General features: G+C 44.7%; 1 protein-coding gene across 2 annotated transcripts in view; it reads left to right on the plus strand.

The window, feature by feature from the left end:
• The first annotated feature begins 289 nt into the window (after positions 1–289).
• The window catches only part of LOC142476443 (histone-lysine N-methyltransferase SETD1B-like), a 51245-nt gene continuing 29501 nt past the window's right edge, over positions 290–22033 (plus strand). For both annotated transcript variants that reach the window (XM_075581816.1, XM_075581817.1), the window contains exons 1-4: positions 290–382; positions 821–1091; positions 7135–7247; positions 13744–14871. In XM_075581816.1, the coding sequence (XP_075437931.1) occupies positions 326–382; positions 821–1091; positions 7135–7247; positions 13744–14871 (1569 nt within the window). In that variant the 5' untranslated portion in view covers positions 290–325. The remainder of the gene's footprint in view (positions 383–820; positions 1092–7134; positions 7248–13743; positions 14872–22033) is intronic.

Consider the following 22033-nt stretch of genomic DNA (forward strand, 5'->3'; position numbering starts at 1 on the left):
GTTGGGGAAATGGTTTCAAGCTGGCAGAGATGTGGAAGTTGCATCCCCTAGACCCAGGATACGCTTGCCCAGATCAACTGGATCTCCAGCTTCCCAAATGGACCCAGCTCATCTTCCCTTCCAGCAAGTGTCCCATGTGTGCAGCTTGACAAGTGTGTCAGATGTACACTTCCTCCCCACAACATCCCCCCCCTCCCCCTTTCTCCTATCACTCCACCAGTCCTCCTGTTATTGTTGTTGTGGGGGGGGGATTGCTGTGTTAATGTGTGGGTTTTATTTTCAGAACTCTGGAGTTCCCCCAGTGGATTCAGTCAGAGATCCCAGAATGGGTCGGATATGGACCAAAACTAAAGAACTGGATTTACTTGTCCCTAAACTCAAGGTATTTCATAGCAGCTGCTACCTTGTATGTGTATTAACCCCTTTAACCGAGCACCTGCTGATCCATAGACATGGGAATACCTTCTGTGATGTATCAACATCCGGATCCCCTGATATTCCCAAGTATTACTAACTTCCCTGTCTCCAAGTGTCCCTGCACCCACATGCTGCATGTATGCTGTCGGCCGGTTACTGCTACTTCAGCTGAGAGTAATACTGTCACGTTATAGTGGGTTTTTTATGAGTTTCTTTTTGTTTCACTAATTAAAACACGTGGTTCCTATTTTTTATTTGCTAAAAGACCGTCTATTAACTACATGTTAAATATACTTTATAATCGAGGTGGATTAAATGCAACATGCAGATTTCCATGGCTAGTTGGTGACCCCCGTTGGAATAAATGGTGTTGTGAAGCTTGCCCCGTTGTGTTTATTCTCAGATCGATGAGTTTTACGTGGGGCCAGTGCCCCCCAAGCAGGTGACTTTCGCCAAACTGAACGATAACATCCGGGAAAACTTCCTGGGCGACATGTGCAAGAAGTACGGGGAGGTGGAGGAGGTGGAGATCCTTTACAACCCCAAAAACAAGAAGCACCTGGGAATTGCCAAAGTCCTTTTTGCGACCGTGAAAGGCGCCAGGGACGCGGTGCACAACCTGCACAGCACTTCCGTGATGGGAAACATCATCCACGTGGAGCTGGACACGAAAGGTTTGTCTGGGGGTCACATGGGAACTCGGTGTCGCAGGCTCGGTCCCCCCTCCCTCCCCAAACTGATCGGATCGTTGTAGAACCCTCTGATCGGTTTGAAAAAAAACCAACCCACAGCCCGTGTGCCTGGCCCCCGCGAGTCACGTGTGGGAAGTGTGTGTTCTGTTGCTAGGAAACTGCTGGCCTGTATTTTGCTAAAACTTTTGCTGTTCTGTCACTTTCTCTTGTGTTTAATTTGATTATTTTTTTTGCATATTCTGGAGACCAACGTTGTTCTTTGTTATTTTGCAGCTTTAGATCAGTTGTTGTGCAAGTATTATTTGTTTGTTTTTGTTTGTTTTTTTTCAATGGTTATTTTTTTGCATGGATCTGTCATGGAGAAAATAATTTGACACTTGCTAAAAATAAGATTTATTGTGTATTTAATGTAATGCAAAATGACAGTTTGCTGAAACATACATAGGGTAGTAAAGTGTGTGTGTGTGTGTGTGTGTGTGTGTGTGTGTGTGTTTGTCAGTTTCTTAAATAGACAGTAGTTTTTCATGCTTTTAAGAAATAAGGGATTAGTGCTGTATTATACTATACTGACAGTGAAAAATGAATATTTTCGGGCTGACAGATTTGTCAGACTTTTAGGGCTTGTTTGTATCAGTTGATCTGTACATTTATTTATTTTATACTACAGCACTATTATGCTATGTACACTGTAGCTTCGTACTTTGCGACACTAACCTCATTGTACACATCTATATTGCTGCTGCTGGTCTTATGCGCTTCCAATTTAATTCGCACTGGTCCATGTATAGTTATGTCATTTTTTAAATTTCCTATTCAGTGACAAATGTATCTTTACGCCTGCTGGGTTTATTCGTCAACTAGGCAAACAACAATACTACAATATTGTGTTTGACATCTACTTTAATAACGTAACACCTCCAAAGGGGCTAACTTTATCCCCACCGTGTACCATAAACAAATGCAAAAATGATACAATTAGTATTGCCATTCCTTGTTTAGATTTATAAATGGCACAAACTTCATAAGGAGAAAGAACCCAACACTGGGGTTCGAACCTGGGTGTTTCCACATCAAAGGCAGTGACATTACCAGTGTACTACTCACGTACTGTGTGTCACATCATGTGATGTTGTGTTATATCTAGTAGTAATGAGCGGAAATAGTTATGGACCCTCATTCCTTAATGTTTTTATTATTGTGTTTTCTGGAGATAGAACTTTCCAACATTTTCAAACCCACGTTACAGAACAAAGTGAGAGAATGTGTGGCAGAGCTGCAGCTTTTTGCTTTATGGAAATGACAGTGGGATTGCACCTTGAAAACAAACCAGTTGCTATAGACTCACTGACAGGGACTCCAAAGTGAAACCAAAACTGAGCATGCAGCGTACATCACTGCAACAGCCTTCTAATTCATTCTGCAATACCCGTAATATACTGCACACATTGCAGATACTGTATACATCTGTTTCATTTAGTCACATTGCAGGGCACAGTCATGATGTGTTTTTTAAGGTTTATAGACAGGTACGGGGGAATAAAGCACCCAAATCTAAATTTCAAGAAAGGATGGACACTAGTCTCTATCAAAAAAGTATTTGTATTTCAGTGTACATACCCAGATAGTGACAATTGCAATAGATTAAATAGACAGGCTGTATACAGAATAGAGAGAACTTACATGGCTGACACACTCTCCTGAAGAGACTCGACATTTCGAGCTATGTCCCTTTGTCAAGAGCCTCTCTGAAGAAAGTTTCCACAAGGGGAGTTGTCACAGTATAGTAACGGGGGGGGGGGGGGGGCTGCAATGACAGAAACCTTCTTTGCTGTCAGTTGGTGTTTCCTTGTTTGCTATCACGCGTTTAGCAGCTTTCCAAACCCACTGACAGAACTTAAAGGTAGTATTTGGAAATAAGACCAGTTCCCATTTTATTAAAATAGGTCATTGCTTGACTACCTCTGTTATTTTATTGAATTGATCATCTACTGGTCTTTATTCAATAATAGTCTGCCTGACGTATGTATGTCTTTATATCGTGCCATTAATGTACATAGCGCTTCACAGCAGTACAGAAGTGCTGTAATGTTAGGGTTGGCTTGGCTGTAAGATTAATGCCTTTTGGCAATCCCAGTGTCTGTTCTTTTTGTGACTTCTGGCAAGTCACTTTATTTCCCTGTGTCCCAGGCATCAAAGATCAGATTGTCAGTTCTTCCGTTGTAGAGACGTCGGCACATTTTCTGTGTGCAGTGGGTACATTGCCAGCTCTTTGCAAAAGCAAATATGACAATAATAATTTTTTAAGTAATAAGGGCCCATATTTACGAAGCGGTGCTATTCCATGAGACTCCGTGCAGATTATTCAGGTGAATGGGCTGTTGTGGGTATTTTGGAATAGAACTGTTTTGGGCCATGTTGTCCAAGTATACAAATCTTTGTGGGTTTGGCAATGTGCCATCAATCCATGGAAACAAATAGAAGGGGCTGGAGTTACCTACGGGGGTAATACTTTTGTACTTGGATTTGTTACCGACATGACAGATTTGGACAGAAACGGGGGAGGGATGTGGGAATAAGATTAACATGCCCAGGTGCCAACTCTCAAAGCGGGTCTTTTCAGTCTCCCATCACTGCACACGCACAGGGGCCTTCTATTATACCCGTGTCAAATGCTTAACTGTGGAAGTTTAATGGTTAAAGTAGACGTTTTTGTGAAATCGCCGCTGCAAAGTCTAATTATACAGAGTATCCGCATAAACGAAATGGACTTCCAATTAAAGTGAGCCAAGTTGTGTGCAATTACCCATGCCCAGCAAGAAGAGAATACTTCTCCACTGAGTATTTATCCCTAGAGTTAGTCTAGTGCAGGGCTCCAGTCCTCAAGGGCCACCAACAGGTCAGGTTTTCAGGATATGCCTGCTTCAGCACAGGTAGCTCATTCTTGGATTTTGACTGAGCCACTTGTGCTGAAGCAGGGATATCCTGAAAACCTGACCCCTTGGTGGCCGTTGAGGTCTGGCTTTGGCCACCCCTGGTCTAGTAAGAGGCAATATGGTATTACTTAGCATTGCTTTATATTCCATCATGTTCATTTTCAGCTTGGCCCCTCAATAAATATCACTGCTTCAATTCTGCATGCATGAACTTGCTGCTCTGCGTTTAATCTCAGAGTAATGGTAATACATCTCCTCCATAGAGGGGGTAAGATTACCCGCATTCAGAAATGGCCAAGATATGTGCATTTTATGCGAACATGCAGGATTCCCATCCATTCGCAAATAAGTCATCTGGCATTTTGGCCTGATATAGATAAATACTCCACCATACTCCGATGAAATAGACACAGCCCTGCAAGGCTGAATATCACAATGTGATCTTTATCATCCAGAAACCAATGTTTCTGTCTCTGCGACCTTCCTCAGGATGGTGTGTGCCTCGGAAAGACCGAAACGTTGGCTTCTGTACTTTGGACGATAAAGATCACAAAGACAGACAGTGCTGCAAGGCTGAATATCAATTTAAAGCAGCAGTTCAAGCTGCCGTTTAAATTTTTATATATATATATTGTATTGTATGTCTTTATTTATATAGCGCCATTAGTGTACATAGCGCTTCACAGTAGTAATACACGTGGTAATCAAATAAATAACAGATAATATAACAGATCATGGGAATAAGTGCTTTAGACATAAAAGTAACATTAAGGAAGAGGAGTCCCTGCCCCGAGGAGCTTACAGTGTAATATTCCCTCCATTCAATATGTGCATCAATACAATCTGCACACTGACACATGATTAGCTAAACTGCAGATCAATCCGTTCTCTTGTAATCGATCACTTGCTCAGAGCTATCTAATTCAGTTCTTGCACAGCATTGTGGGCAATGTAGTCCAGCATTATGTGACCTGGAAGTTACTAGATACAATTGGTGCACTGCTAGAGAGAGGGCGGGGCTCAAGAGCCAGAGCCTGTCAGAAGGGGAAGGGGCTGTCACTTTGGAAATGCTTCCTACAATAGAAACATAAAAAAATGTCGTTTTTTTTTAATGCTACAAGTATTTTCTCATAGTACAGAACTGATTTATTTTTAAAAAAAAAACACGTGTAGGGTATTGCTTGGACTGCTGCTTTAATCGGGATTTGGTGGAGCATTTCTTTATCTTTTGATTTGCTGTTTGCCGCGTGTGTGTTAATAAGTTTTCTTTGTGTGTGTGTGTGTGTGTGTGTGTGTGTGTGTGTGTGTGTGTGTGTGTGTGTGTGTGTGTGTGTGTGTGTGTGTGTGTGTGTGTGTGTGTGTGTGTGTGTGTGTGTGTGTGTGTGTGTGTGTATATGTATATGTGTATATGTATATATATATATATATATATATATATATATATATATATATATATATATATTCCTTCTGTGAGGGTCCCTTAGGGGTGCATGACATTTTCTGTGGGGGGAGGGGACGCGGTGCTTACAGAGGCCCCTCGCTCTTCACCACAACTTTTAAATGAAGTGCCGGGGAAGTGCACGAGGCCTCGGTGTATCCCTTACCTTGTCTCCGGCGGCTTCTGGTGATGCGGAGTCAAATGGCAACGCAACGTCGCATGACGCCGGAGAAAAGGTATGGGGGAGGGGGCGCAAGCAGGGGGGGCGCAGACAAAAAAGTTTGTGCCCCCCTGCCTTAGGGGACTAAAACGTCAGGTTACCTGTGGTGTGTGCATCGTTAAAATCACAATTTTCTTTTTTTAAACTACTCTGGTGCCGGTATTCATTTATTTATATATATATATATATATATATATATATATATATATATATATATATATATATATATATATAAATATCTGTTTATCATCTTCAGGTACAGATGTGTGAACAACAAATGAACTATGGTAGCTTTACATGCAGCATCCAGCCTGCTAGAGACTCGGTTATTGTATTAACCAGCTATCAGATACACACGCTGCACGGTATCATCCACCATTTCTCTCCTCAACTCAAACACGACCTCAAGCCACACGATGGATATCCCCGTTACATCGAATTCACCATTCTACACTTACGTAAACTTAACAAAACAAAGAAATGTTTATACCTTTACAAATAAACGGAGAACTCTTATACTGATTCTGTGCCGGCTCTGTCTGATTTAATAAATAATAAAAACGTGAACCACTCTCCTTGCAGAGGGACTGGCATAGAGCGATATGTTCATCCTCTGGCAGTGACAGGGTTAACGCATTACTACTATTATCCGATTGTGTGCTGGCCAACACATTCTGCTGTGGGAAGCGGGACGATAACATTGTATAACAGAGTGTGTATATATGCGCTGACAAACAGAGATAATAGGCAGGTGCTGCTCCAAGGAGCTCACAGTCTAAAAATGTAGGTGAGGCAGGAGGGGATTGTGCATAGGAAACGTGGGAAGACGTTGCGGTTCTGTGGTGATCATTGCTCCTTTTTATTGGCGGCATAACCTCAGAATTTTTAAAGAATCATAGCACCGTTTGCTCACCACTCCGCCCCTACAGAGGTCGGGCATCGTCACATTCATTGAGAAGTGGCAAGTGATTCAGGAGAAATGGCCTACTCTGACTTTTATCTGCCTGTGGAATATCAAAGGAATAGGGATTTGAAACTGGGTAATTTTATTTAATTTTCTGAAAAATGTAGCACTAAAAAGGCAACGCAGAACAGAAACTGTGGGTTTGTCAGCAGAGCGGGAATGAGCCCGGGATATTTGAATGTCAGTTTTCAGGCATAAACCACAGGAGTTTGGTCACCATTATATATATATATATATATATATATATATATATATATATATATATATATATATATATATATATATATATATATATATATATATATATATATATATATATATATATATATAGTGCCCCTAAAAAAACATGTTTCCAAGTGGCATTACCTGTCGGCTGCATTCCATTAAAAGGTTTAATACATTTAAGAATAAAGGGACAGTTGTTCAATGTCCGGAGTTCTAACGCGTTTCATTTACTCTTCCTCTTGTAGGTGAAACGCGCATGCGGTTCTATGAACTGTTAGTTAATGGTCTCTACACCCCTCAGACTCTTCCGACTGGCGGGGAATTGGATGCCTCGCCCACAGTGAATGAAACTCCACAGGTACGTTCAGAATCCTAAGCAGCTAAAATGGAACTGCCAGTCTCCGTGGTATGTGCGCCGTTTTAGTCTTTTGAAATAGGCGCCGTTCTCCGGCCGTATCCCCCATTCTCCTTGGAGAGTTGTGTGCAGCTACATTCAAATCCCAATGCTGCTTTCATAATTTTAGTGACCAGATGGTGTCAGTGTGGACCTCAGCGATTGTCACAGAGATACCAATATGGAGGAGTTTGTAGAATGGTGCAAAATAAAAGCTTCCACAAAGGATTCAGCCGTGGAAGTGAAAGACTTGGCAGCTCTGCGTTTGCAGGTTTTTAAATTATTCACATTGTCTGGTGTCATTTACCAGACTAACGTAGACATACTCCGCGAGTTGTGGGGCGGCTTCCACGCGCTGGGGAAGAGATTTGGCTCTAATTGAATCAATGGGATTAATTCTTCTCCCACGCTTGGAAGAGGCTTCATAGCAGATTGTAGGGGTGGCCAACTCCAGTCCTCAGGGGCCGCCACCAGGCCAGGTTTTATGCATATGCCTGCTTGAGCACAGGTGACGAAATCAGTAGTTTAGTCATTGACTGAGGCACCCGTGCTGAAGCAGGGGTAACCTTAAATCCTGACCTGTTGGTTGCCCTTGACCACTGGTGTAGGAGAATAAGGGGCTGATTGTTGTCTTGCTGCTGTAAGGTTGTAGTGTTTTTTGTTGATTTTTGTCCTGACATCTCGTCATTGGAAAAATGAGCCAGTGGTTGGGGAAATAATATCTAAGCATATTTGTGATGGGGTTTAACAAAGTTATTGACAATTGTATATATTGACGTGTTCTTTCCCAGTTTGGGACAGCCGTATATCATTGAATGTCCCCTGATGTGTGCACTTGCCATCTTCCCAGTTAGTCTTGTGGATCTTACTTTGCAAAGCTATTGTTACAACTTACAAAACTAAATGAAGTTGTTCAGCCGGCATTGATGTGCACCTGTACAGCTGTTGTGTTTTGTTTTTTTTTGTGTGTGTAAAGGGATTCCTCAAAGCTCAGTCGTCGGCTGTCGTTAAAAAAAAATATATATATAGCAACTGTAAATATTACTGTATGTTCATTTGCATGTCTTAGACAGGTCTGCAACCCTATCTTTCCCCATTATCGCCCAGCACACAGCGCTTCCACAGCAGCAAGGGATTCTGGGAAATGACATGCAAATGAGCACACAGTGCCACCTTTTGTCTCAAGCTCGTATTGCACAAGCAACTCCTCAAGCCAATGCATGCTGTTTTAAACACAGCTTTAAGGCTAAGGCCCCGCTCTCTCCGTCAGCGCTCCCGCACTGCAGACAGGTGGGGCGCTGACAGACACAGACCGCGATATGCGGTCTGTAGGGAGCGGGAGGTGGGTGGGAGTGGGAGGTTTGAGCGGGAGGGGGGGGCGTGGCTTGAGCGGAGGGACCCGCTACTCTCCCCTCCACGGGCTCGGGCTGGCACTCATACACACACGCAGACACACACACACACTCAGGCACACACAGACAGACAGACAGACAGAGGCAGGCACTCACGCACTCAGACACACACATACACACACACGCAGGCACTCTCTCTCACACACACACACGCACGCAGGCAGGCACTCATACACATACACACACACACACACACACACACACAGAGGCAGGCACTCACGCACTCAGGCACACACACACACACAGACAGGCACTCACGCTGCTTTCCCTCCACACTCCTCCCCGCTCCCCGAAGCCTCTCCTCCTCCCGAAGCCTCCCCTCCTCATTGGCTCACAGCCACACCACGTGACGCGTCAACGCTAGGGATCACCATTCTCTTGTATCCCGTAGCGGCTGACGCGTCACAGCGTGTAGTGAGCTGTGCAGCCAGGGGGGACCGGGACTGGCTCAGTAGGATTCCCCTGCTGGTGGGGAACTCGCGTGTGGCCGCCGGGCGCACCGGGTCCCAGGCCTTAGACAGAGGCTTGGATGAGATGCAAAGTCAGTAAACCCACTCACAGACATGTTTCAACCTTGATGGGTATCATCAGTGTGAGGTTGGTTGTAATGGCTAAGCTGTTTTGAGACTAGACTAGGTATTCACCACAATTATTAAGGTTATGGTGGGTAAAAAAAGTGACAAAAAAGCTGTGTGTGCTGTGCACGCGCATAGTAAGTGAAACTTCTTTGACTTTTGTCACAGAAATTGTATTTGTGTTGGTGATGTTTTAATTAAAAATCAAAATACAATTTCAGTGACAAAACGCAAATAAATTTGACTTATAATGCGCGTGCTCGGCACACATCCCCTGTATTAGCTATTTGCACTAAGTGTGAATTCCTTGTGTGTGTGTGTGTGTGTGTGTGTATGTGTATGTCAGTCAGTGTGTGTGTGTATGTGTGTCAGTCAGTGTGTGTGTGTGTGTGTGTGTGTGTGTGTCAGTCAGTCAGTGTGTATGTGTATCTGAGTCAGTGTGTGTGTGTGTGTGTGTGTGTGTCAGTCAGTGTGTGTGTGTGTGTGTGTCAGTCAGTGTGTGTGTGTGTGTATGTGTATTTGTGTCAGTCAGTGTGTGTGTGTGTGTGTATGTGTGTCAGTCAGTCAGTGTGTGTGTGTGTGTGTATGTGTGTCAGTCAGTCAGTGTGTATGTGTATCTGTGTCAGTCAGTGTGTGTGTGTGTGTGTGTGTGTGTGTGTGTGTGTGTGTGTGTGTGTGTGTGTGTGTGTGTGTGTGTGTGTGTGTGTGTGTGTGTGTGTGTATTTGTGTCAGTCAGTGTGTGTGTCAGTCAGTGTGTGGGTGGGTGGGTCAGTCAGTGTGTGGGGAGGTGTGGGTGGGTGGGTCAGTCAGTGTGTGGGGAGGTGTGGGTGGGTGGGTCAGTCAGTGTGTGGGGAGGTGTGGGTGGGTGGGTCAGTCAGTGTGTGGGTGGGTCAGTCAGTGTGTGGGTGGGTCAGTCAGTGTGTGGGTGGGTCAGTCAGTGTGTGGGGAGGTGTGGGTGGGTCAGTCAGTGTGTGGGGAAGTGTGGGGGGGGGGCAGTCAGTGTGTGTGTGTGTCCTGCTGCAGCCAGGGGCGGGGTGTAAAATTGCGCACCACTTCTCCCCCTCCCCTTCTGCGCCCCCCCCTTCACAAATCCTGCGCACCCCACCCCCCCCCCCCCCCCGCCACAAATTGTGCGCACCCTTTTTTTTCCCCCCCTCCCGCGGGGTACATGCGCATGCGTGTGGGGGGAACGACGCCGCTGCCAGCCGCTTCTGCGCATGTGTGGCGTCCGTCAGCGGCGCCATCACAACTGCGCATGCGCGGCATGGCAGCGGCCGTTAGGAGCGGCGGCGATGTCACGGTGTGTGTGGGGCTCGGGGGGGGGCTGGGGGGGGTGCGGCGGCGATATGACAGGGGCATGTGACAGGGGCGGTGTGAGCGGAGTGGCGTCTATTACGTGACGTCACTTCCGTTTCACATTTCGCCCCACATCATCCAGTTTTATCCCATCAGAGGTGCCACTAAAGAAGTTTCACTTCAAAAACCCTCCATAGTAAAGCATAAAGCAACTGTAAATATTACTGTATGTTCATTTGCATGTCTTAGACCGATCTGCAACCCTGTCTTTCCCCATTATCGCCCAGCACACAGCGTTTCCACTGGGCGATAATGGGGAAAGATAGGGTTGCAGACCTGTCTAAGACATGCAAATGAACATACAGTAATATTTACAGTTGCTTTATGCTTTACTATGGAGGGTTTTTGTCACTTTTTTTACCCACCATAACACATATATATATATATATATATATATATATATATATATATATATATATATATATATATATATATATATATATATATATATAATTATTTTTTTTAATTTTTTTCATTCAATATGTGCATCAATACAATATACACACTGACAAGTGATTAGCTAAGTTGCTGATTGATCTGTTCTCCCGTAATCGATCGCTGAAGATTTGTCTTTGGGTTCACTAAATGCATCTTGGGTAATCTTCAAAAGATCATGTGACCAGACAGGCACTAGATTCAATTGGTTCACTTCTAGAGAGGGCAGGGCTCAAAAAGGTGATGCTGTTTCAGAAGGGGAAGGGGATGTGACTTTGTATATGGTTGCTATCGGAATAAAAATGTTTGTTACATTAGAATACATTTAAAAATGTCTTTAAAATTGTGGGGTTTTTTTAAATGCTAAAAGTATTTTCTCATAGTACAGAACTGATTTATTTAAAAAAAAAACACATGTAGGATATTGCTTGAACTGCAGCTTTGTCATTCTTGTATAAACCCAAATGAGTGCTGGATCTGCCACTTCCTTGTGAATAGTAGCAGTGGTGACGCAGGTCTGCGGTGCAAGCCGGAGGAGATTTTCTGCGTTATTGAGCTCGTACCCGATGAAAACGCCATAAAAAGATACAGGGAAATTTTTGTATCATTGCAAGCAGATAAGGTTATAGAAAGATATGTCCATAGAGTTCAGCTTATGTTAAATTTAGTCTCATCCTATATTTGTATTGATCCAGATGAAGGCAAACAACCCCCCTCACCCCCCCCCCCCCCCCCCAGGGAAACATTAGCCAATGATGTCTCATAAGGGGATAACATAAATCCCTTCTGGACTCCAGTAATGGCAATCCAGTTTCTCCCTGGATTAATATCCTTCCCATGTTTACTTATTTGGTATATCCAGGTAAATCTTTCCTTTCTAAAAAAGAGGCCAGACTTTTTTCTTACAATAGATTTATTTATCGGCCATCAGTTCTAAATTGCACATGTTATCTGCCCTTACTATAAGGATTCCTTTCCTTTGCTGCCTGCGGGACGTGGGTGGCTCATGTTATTGTAAGATGAATAGTGGTTATTGAGACCGTTTACAGATGCTGTTAGCATGGGGGAGCTGTACAGGCTGATATGTGCGTGCCTTGCCATGGCACTTGTTTGAATGAAATAAGAGGATCTGTAACACTGCATTAACGGCTTCAACTGAGCCTTCTGATTTTGGTATATCTCAATCCAGACCCTGATCTGATCTTGTTTGCTGAAAATGATATTTTGGAGCCTGGCTTTTCATTCGTTTCACAGCGGCCTAAAGGAACCATTCTGTGTTTACCTTTTACTGTTCTTGCATTTCCGTGCTTCTCCCCGAGCACAAAACTGTTCCTGTAAAGCTTAGTTGCTGTCACTTATCTGATAGCAGTTGCTTTTGGTTTAGAACTGAACCCTTTAGAGCTGGGGCGCTCAACTCCAGGCCTAAAGCCTCCTCCCCCCCCTCCCTCCCCCGTGCCCCCTCCCCCGTGCCCCCTCCCCCGTGCCCCCTCCCCCCCTTACAGGTCAGATTTTCAGACTATCCCAGCTTCAGCACAGATGGCTCGATTAGTGATTCAGTCAAAGATTGAGCCTCCTGGGCCACCTGTGCTGAAGCAGGGACTGATTTGAGCCACCCGTGGGGGGGCTCGAGGACTGCAGTCGTGCACCTCTGCCTTGGAAAGAAACATTAAACGTAACTTGGATGTATGATGTTATCAGCTTTTTGGCTTTCAGAACTGGAATAACACGTTATGATTTGGAACAGCTTTAATTCAATCAAATAAAACAATTGATGCTGTTTGGGCCCTTTTGACCTCATGGTGGATTTTTGGCTGAAAACGGCCTGAACTGCCACTCCTATGGATATAGAATTACCCCCTCAGTGTGCACTTCTTCCCCCCCTTTTTTTAATTTTTTTTAATACCGTAGTTGCCTCTAAACAATGAAGCAGAAATAGTTTTATTATCAAAACCTTTTTTTTTTTTTTTTTCAATAACGATCCTGTTTTGAAAATCTGTTTTTTGTTTTTTTTCTTTATCAATCACTGCTTTTTGTATTTTTGTTGTTCTTTTAAAAGTGGATTAAAACAGTATTCCTTTGCAAAACACAAGGAAAAGATGGATTGTGGGCGCAGTAATATGCACATGCTGATGTATATGAGGTCTCTCTTGAGTTTGCTGTGAAGGAACTTCCCCTGCTGGAGAGGATTTTAGTTTGAATAATTTCAATTGAGCTGGCCTCCTCCAGCACAGAGCACACTACTGTACAGTTTATTGAATAGGGACCAAAGAGTAGAGAGATTTGCAATCAACTTAGTATTGCATGACGGTGTCAGGAATCCATGTCAAGATTCAAGTTGTGATTGTGTGTTTAGCACACAAACTCCTGCTACAGTATGTTAGCGTAGTACAATTCAGTTATTTTGTATTTTGGTTAAATATATGAATACAAAGGTAAAGGAAATTAATTGTACATGTACAGTAATGTGCGTAAACAATTGAATATTGATTGAGATTACGTGACCGTAACACAGGGCTGAAAAAAGACAAATATGATTGCCCATGCACGGGGGTGTTTAATCGTAGGACAAATTAAGATTCCAGACTGTTAAATATTGTTGGCCATATCAAGAATATGCCATAACATTTATATATGGTGAACCAAGCTAATTTTTTTTCTTCTTCTTTTTTTCACTTTAACCAGGTAAATGAAACCGTGAAACGGACAAAAGAGACTAATGTGGGAGCATCAGTCACCCCAAATAGCAGTACGCCGTTTTCTCACGATACAGCCTATTCAAGCTGTCGACAGGACACCCCAAACTCTTACCAGTATACCCCCCAATCGCAAGGCACCCCGCACACCCCCCGCCTGGGGACTCCTTACTCACAAGACTCCAACTATTCCAGTCGGCAGGGGACACCAGCTTACCATTATGGACAGGAGCCTGGGTTCAAACCGAGGAGACAAGAAACTAAATTTACAGACGCGTACAACCGAAGACCAGGGCACCACTACGTCCACAACTCCGGCGGGTATCGGGGTAATGAGCACGGCTTCAACACGCCCAAATCCCAGGAGTCAGCGCAGTTTTCACAAACACCACCCCTGAGCCATTCTGGTTTGAACTACAAATCGGCTTTTTCTCCCTACCAAGCATACCCGCAGTCTGATGAGAATCCGTTCCCTCCGGCGTCACGAGAAGCGGAGTACAGGAGGCCAGCGCCTCCACCTTCAGAGCCCTTTGTAGATGGCGGCTGCAGTTCTGCCACTATCGACTTTATACCAGTGAAAGAGAAGCCAGAGGAGCCACCTCCAGAGCCTGAATGTCCAGTGGAGCAAAAAGAGCCCTCTCTCGCTCGGACGCCGGAAAGGTGCGAGACGCCCGGAACGCCAACCCTGGAGTCGGAAATGCAGCACAACAGTCTAGACTCCAGGATCGAGATGATATTAAAAGAGCAGAGAACCAGCCTACCTTTCCTTAACGAACATAACTCGGACAATGAGGTCAGGATGGAGGGAAGCCCCATCTCATCCTCCTCCTCCCAGCTCTCACCCATCCCCCCTTACATTTCTAACGCCCAGTACCGAAGTGTCTCCCCCTCCTCGCGGCCCTCCAGCACTGGGTTGGAGGATATCAGCCCGACCCCGTTACCAGACTCCGACGATGACGAGTCAATCCCTGGCACGGCTTCTCTCTGCCAGAACTCGAGGTCATCGTCTCCCACTGACCAGTCAAGTCAGCCAGGGCGGACGTTGAAAGCCGAGAGCTCGGACATGAAAGAGCTGGCAGCTGGAGATGAGACGCCAACATCTGAGAAAATGGACGAGGTGAGTGACGATGTGTATAAGAAAGAAGGGTAGTTCGGTTTTTGGGTTTGGTGGCCACCTGACTAGTTGCACACCTGTTGGCCCTTTTAACCAGTTTAACATTTAGGAGACTACGGGGAAATTCGATGTGAGCCGAGACAGCCGTTCAATGGGGATTTGTCGTCTTCCGCATCGGCATATGTAGAATTACCTGTGGACTCAGCTGTCCCTAGGTTATGTGCCGCTTTTTGGCAAGAATTAAGGCCACCCCGTAGTCCAGCTTTTTTGTTTAACAGGATTTAAGCAGGGGCTCCTGAGTTGAACTGCGTTCGTTTCAGTTTCGGGGACCCCTGCTTTCAGAGATACTTCCGTCTGGGGTGTCGTTATCTCTGCAGGCAGCAGCTCTGACGGGGCTGTCAAAATGGGCGAGTTTAAATTCGGGAGACTGATACATACGGGGTAATTAGGCTCGTCCCCAGGAAGCAAGCAGGGAAGACTAGGCCTGAGGGAGGCATGTCTCAGGGGGCAGCAAAAGCAGCAGAAGTTCTCACCTCCGCCCCCCCACACACACACCTCAAGGTGTGTAACTCTGGAAGCGGGGGCCCTCAGAGCTGTAACTAAGGGGTTCAGCTCTGAGGACCAGCTCCCCACCTAGGGGATATTAGTTTTTTGGGGTGGAGTGGAAACATCTGCTGCTTTTGCTGTCCCCTGAGACATCCTGCCCTCAGGCCTTGTATTCCCTGCTTACTACCTGGGGACGAGCCGGATTACCCCGTATGTATCAGTCTCCCAAATGCAGCGCTGAAGCAGGAAGCATTGTATTCTTTTACTATGGCAAATCTGGTGTTTTCCGGCCCCAGGTTTGCAGGCGACAGGCTTGGATACAAAGCACCCTTAGTTTTTGGAGTTTGAATATTTTGGTCCATATTTACCAAATGGTGCACCTCTGGCGCTGGGAGACACCTTGGGGCCCATTCAAGTCTTGTGCAATAGCACCACTTGGTAAACATGGGCCTTTATCTTTTCTGTAGATGTGTGCAGGGAACTATTCTGTGACGCCCAGATTTACTAGCTGCTCGAAAACTATAGCACACGTTGGAGGCCAACTCTGTGTTACAGGTACTACATACATACATACATACATACATACCAACACTGTGTTACAGGTACTACATACATACATACATACCAACACTGTGTTACAGGTACTACATACATACATACATACATACCAACACACCAACACTGTTACAGGTACTGCATGCATACCAACACTGTGTTACAGGTACTACATACATACATACATACATACATATATACATACCAACACTGTGTTACAGGTACTACATACATACATACCAACACACCAACACTGTTACAGGTACTGCATGCATACCAACACTGTGTTACAGGTACTACATACATACATACATATATACATACCAATACTGTGTTACAGGTACTACATACATACATACCAACACTGTGTTACAGGTACTACATACATACATACATACATACCAACACTGTGTTACAGGTACTACATACATACATACATACATACATACATACATACATACCAACACACCAACACTGTTACAGGTACTGCATGCATACCAACACTGTGTTACAGGTACTACATACATACATACATACATACATATATACATACCAACACTGTGTTACAGGTACTACATACATACATACCAACACTGTGTTACAGGTACTACATACATACATACATACATACCAACACTGTGTTACAGGTACTACATACATACATACATACATACATACATACCAACACACCAACACTGTTACAGGTACTGCATGCATACCAACACTGTGTTACAGGTACTACATACATACATACATATATACATACCAACACTGTGTTACAGGTACTACATACATACATACCAACACACCAACACTGTTACAGGTACTGCATGCATACCAACACTGTGTTACAGGTACTACATACATACTTACATACATACCAACACTGTGTTACAGGTACTACATACATACATACCAACACTGTGTTACAGGTACTACATGCATACATACATGCATACATACATACATACATACCAACACTGTGTTACAGGTACTACATGGATACATACATACATACCAACACTGTGTTACAGGTACGGCATGCATGCATACATACATACATACATACATACCAACACTGTTACAGGTACTGCATGCATACCAACACGGTGTTACAGGTACTACATACATACATACATACATACATACCACCACTGTGTTACAGGTACTGCATGCATACATACGTACCAACAGTCTGGTACAGGTACTACATACATACATACATACATACATACATACCAACAGTGTGTTACAGGTACTACATACATACATGCATACATACATACATACATACCAACACTGTGTTACAGGTACGGCATGCATTCATACATTCATACATACATACCAACACTGTGTTACAGGTACTACATGCATACATACCAACACTGTGTTACAGGTACTGCATGCGTACATACATACCAACACTGTGTTACAGGTACTACATGCATACATACCAACACTGTGTTACAGGTACTGCATGCGTACATACATACCAACACTGTGTTACAGGTACTACATACTTACATACATACCAACACTGTGTTACGGGTACTGCATGCGTACATGCATACATACATACATACATACCAACACTGTGTTACGGGTACTGCATGCGTACATGCATACATACATACATACATACCAACTCTGTGTTACGGGTACTGCATGCGTACATACATACATACATACATACATACATACATACCAACACTGTGTTACGGGTACTGCATGCGTACATGCATACTGTACATCTTATCAATGTCACTGGCTTTCTTTCGTAAAATCCATTCTCTAGCTGGTTTTCTGCATAAAATGATCATATTTCTGTCCTGATCTCGACTGTAATCGTTTTCATTGAAGTCTGGCCTAACGACGGCCGTTAAATTAGTTTACACAAAGCAACAAAAGAAAAAACTGTTCTTAATTTGCCTGTATATGCCGCTATTACAAATGGTCTTATTACAAAAGCAATTAGGTAAGGATCGTAAAAACGCTCCAAAGATGGAAAACAAAACATTCATTTTTACTCAGGGATGGAATCGTTACAAACATAATGCCCTTTCTCTGTGAGGGGGATTTGGAAGTTTCTGAGGGTGCTGGGTACACGGAGGTTACGCCCTGGCTGCTGTTTGAAGCTGCCCGATTACTAATGTGCTTAATGGCCACAGGTTCTCAGCTCCTGTCCTCAAGAGCCCCCCCCAACAGGTTTTCAGGATATCCCTGCTTCAGCACAGGTGGCTCAGTCTTTGTGTGCTGAAGCAGGGATATCCTGAAGACCCCCCCTATCACCAACATGTCAGTTTTCAGGATATCCCTGCTTCAGCACAGGTGGTGCAGTCAAAGACTGTGCCACCTGTGCTGAAGCAGGGATATCCTGAAAACCTTTTGGGGGCTCTTGAGGACTGGAGCTGAGAACCCCTGCTTTTTAACCCCTTTAGTGCTGAAGGGGCCGGCGGACCTATGAAGGGTAACATTGAAATGGGCGCACAGATGATACCCCGGTGTCCTCAGTGTGTCTGCACTTGAATAATAAAACTGTCTGCCCGTTTGCGTATATTGTCGGCTTGCTGCCTTTTTAATGGAGCGTTTTCTAACGATTGGACATAATGGTCTGGCTGCCGGCCAATAGCGAGTAACGGAGATTGCGCTGCAGTTGTGTTTTATCTTCCTTTGCTGGGATGGAGCACACGCTTTCCTTTTGCCAGCACACATCAGCCGATGCAGACATGTTTTGGGGGGGTTTAAAGCCCCAATCCTGCCTGGGAATTATTTCACATTTTTATGACTCCACATAATTGGAACCAGGAGTTTTCTGTAACGGAACTTTTCTATTGTGTGTGCCGGAGATAATTACCAGTGCACTCATCAGTACCACCGGCTTGCCGTGCGCCCCCAGGAGGGACCCAATATAGCAGCCACACTTCCAGTAGGAAGCCGCCGCGTCCCTAGTTGCAGCTTCCTGGTGGTCGGTGCCGGCAGCCGTGTTGGATTTCCCATGAGGAGCTTCGGTGCCTTCAGTGGTAATCATCTTGGGAGCGTGGGGGGTCCCCTGGGAGCGTGGGGGGCGCGGTCCCTGGTGATCGGTGGCTCACTCGGCGGGGGGTGTTTGGCGTGTGTGTGTGTGTGTGTGTGTGTGTGTGTGTGTGTGTGTGTGTGTGTGTGTGTGGTTGTGTGGTTGTGGTTGTGTGTGTGGTTGTGTGTGTGGTTGTGTGTGTTATTTTTAAGAAAAAGTTGCCAGAATCCTATGAAAAGAAAAATCAATATATCTATAGGGCAGCTTTTAAAAAGGTTTATTTTTTCATTAAAATAGTAAAGTTTCTACAATCCCAATGTCTTTAGGACTCCTAAAGATGACTGGCCACGCACAAGCCTTGGGATATACTTTGTGGCCCTTTTATGAGTGCTTCTTGTGTTCCACTCTTCTATTCAGTGTGTATAGTATTGTGCATGGATGTGAGGTTTCTATATTTCTAATCTCTAGCCATTAAAGCAGAAGCTTGGGGAATATGCTGCAGTAATTACAGTTAAGTGTGCCATTCTGTATGTATGTGGAAGGGATAGACTTGTTAATTAAAATCCACAAGGGTGGGGGTGGGGGAAAGACAGGGCTATCTTGCGTCCCATAAGAGAGCGGTCATTAAGTTTCCCTTGCTAAATGTAATGGGAAGCATCATTATCACAGATTCTTGCTCCTGATATATACAATTCTTAGTACCCTTTTCTGGGATGAACATGTTTGTATAGGGGTAAAAGGGATGTTTCCTAAAGAGGTATTACCTTGAGCAGTGCAGGGCGAGTGGTGGACGTGTAACCAGCCTTGTGTTATAATGACACAAGCCAGTGTATTGGGAGCCTGGCTTACAGCTGCAGTTCAGGCAATATCCTGCATGTGTGGGTTTTTTTTTAATAAATCTGTTCTGTAGCAAGAAAAAATACTTTTAGCATTTTCTGTTTTTAAAAATACAACTTTGAAAGACCAATTTTCTTGTATTCTATTTTAACAAGCATGCTTGTTCCTATAGCAACGATTTACATTCCCCATATTTAAAGATGTCGCCAAACTTTGCCGATCAATAGACGGAGAACGAATTGACCGGCAGCTATGCAGATTTTTAGGTAATTAGAGATTGCCCACATGAAACTATTAAAGTAAAAAAAAAAATTAAAAGACTGAACTGCAGCTTTAAGAACCTGTTCTTTCTACATCTTGACTTTCTGCAAGTCACTTCATCATCCTGTTCCTCCGCAACTTAAGTGTCCCTTTTAGGCGTGAGTTTATTGTGCCTGTTGTTTTACTATACATACCGTGCAGGATTCACTCTATAAACAGAAAGGACTTCCAAAGCAGTCTGTGACCCCCAAAATCAGAAATAAAGTCTCCCCCGGCACTCCTTTACATTATCTAAAATCTTTACGTTTGCCGGTGCTCCAACACAAAAAAGTGTTCCTTCCTCTTCATCTTCATCTTACCCCCAAATCCAGACCAATTCTTTTTCATAACAGACAAATATCTCATTGATGTACTAGGTACGGTACGTCCACATGGTCTCGCACATTTATTCGTTGTCTTGTGGAAGCAGGGGTCCAGATGACAGGGACCCACTGACCTTCACATTACAAAGGTCACCTCTTTGTCTAGTGCTGCAGGGGTAGCAGCATTGCTCTCGCAGGGTCCGCTGCACCCGATGTAACCCGGTGGTAAAGACATTGGAATCCCAGACTGGGCCAGTGGCCTTGCTTCCTGGTGTCATCCAAAGTAAGTTCTGGCAGACCAGGGACACGTTGAAGCTGTAAATTAAGTGCACGGGCTGTATTCCTTCTCCAGCTTATCCATTCCCAAACAATTGATCACCCCCTGTAATTTAGCATGGCAGGTGGCTTTGGTGTTTGTTGAGACCGCCTCCTGGTTTTTTCATGGCTGTGACGGTGTAATAAGAAATTAAAGGCGAGACTAGAGCACTGGCAATTAAAGGGAAAAACCCGCACTGGAATTCCCTTACTCGGTTAGTAATCTGGGAGGATAATAGTAGCCCCCGTAGTTACTAACTTTGCAAATCCCTTTTGTTTTCTTGCACGTCAATTCTACAAAGCCCCACAATGTTATTGAGATGTGCCGCGGCCACTTAACCATGTGGGGAGGGAGTTTTACTCCTAGAGCCGGCAGTATAAGTTCAATGGCACCGACGATAAAAGTAAACAAACTAATCATTCTTATCCATGCACCTTGCAACAGGCCCAGCATACGCTATAGAGACCGATCAAACTTGCAATGGTTCTGGTCCGTTTCAGGCAGGGACCCTTACTGCGGCGTAGTACGATTTGAATCTCCAGACTAGATCTGCTCTTTGCGAGGTGGTAGAAATCCTATTCTTGTGCGTGTTTCCGATTACACATTGATTAGAGATGCACAGTGTCTGTATAGTGCTACAAATCTAATGATGCCTTTTAGTCCTTATCTTACTTTGTCCACCTTTAAGTAATGCAATGCACCCGTCACCCCAGCCTGCTCATGTCCCACACTTACTTGGTATCAGAATGTAGAAGTAAAGTAGAAACATTAAAACCCTGCTCTACCATCTGGTATTTAGCCACCTGCAGGCTCGTGTGTTCCCTTGCAGGCTCGTGTGTTCCCTTGCAGGCTCGTGTGTTCCCTTGCAGGCTCGTGTGCTCACTTGCAGGCTCGTGTGTTCCCCTGCAGGCTCGTGTGTTCCCCTGCAGGCTCGTGTGTTCCCCTGCAGGCTCGTGTGTTCACTTGCAGGCTCGTGTGTTCACTTGCAGGCTCGTGTGTTCACTTGCAGGCTCGTGTGTTCACTTGCAGACTCGTGTGTTCCCTTGCAGGCTCGTGTGTTCCCTTGCAGCCTCGTGTGTTCCCTTGCAGGTTCGTGTGTTCCCTTGCAGCCTCGTGTGTTCCCTTGCGGGCTCGTGTGTTCCCTTGCGGGCTCGTGTGTTCCCTTGCGGGCTCGTGTGTTCCCTTGCGGGCTCGTGTGTTCCCTTGCGGGCTCGTGTGTTCCCTTGCGGGCTCGTGTGTTCCCTTGCGGGCTCGTGTGTTCCCTTGCGGGCTCGT

The sequence above is a fragment of the Ascaphus truei genome, unplaced genomic scaffold (assembly GCF_040206685.1).
Source record: "Ascaphus truei isolate aAscTru1 unplaced genomic scaffold, aAscTru1.hap1 HAP1_SCAFFOLD_1610, whole genome shotgun sequence".
Classification (NCBI taxonomy): Eukaryota; Metazoa; Chordata; class Amphibia; order Anura; family Ascaphidae; genus Ascaphus; species Ascaphus truei.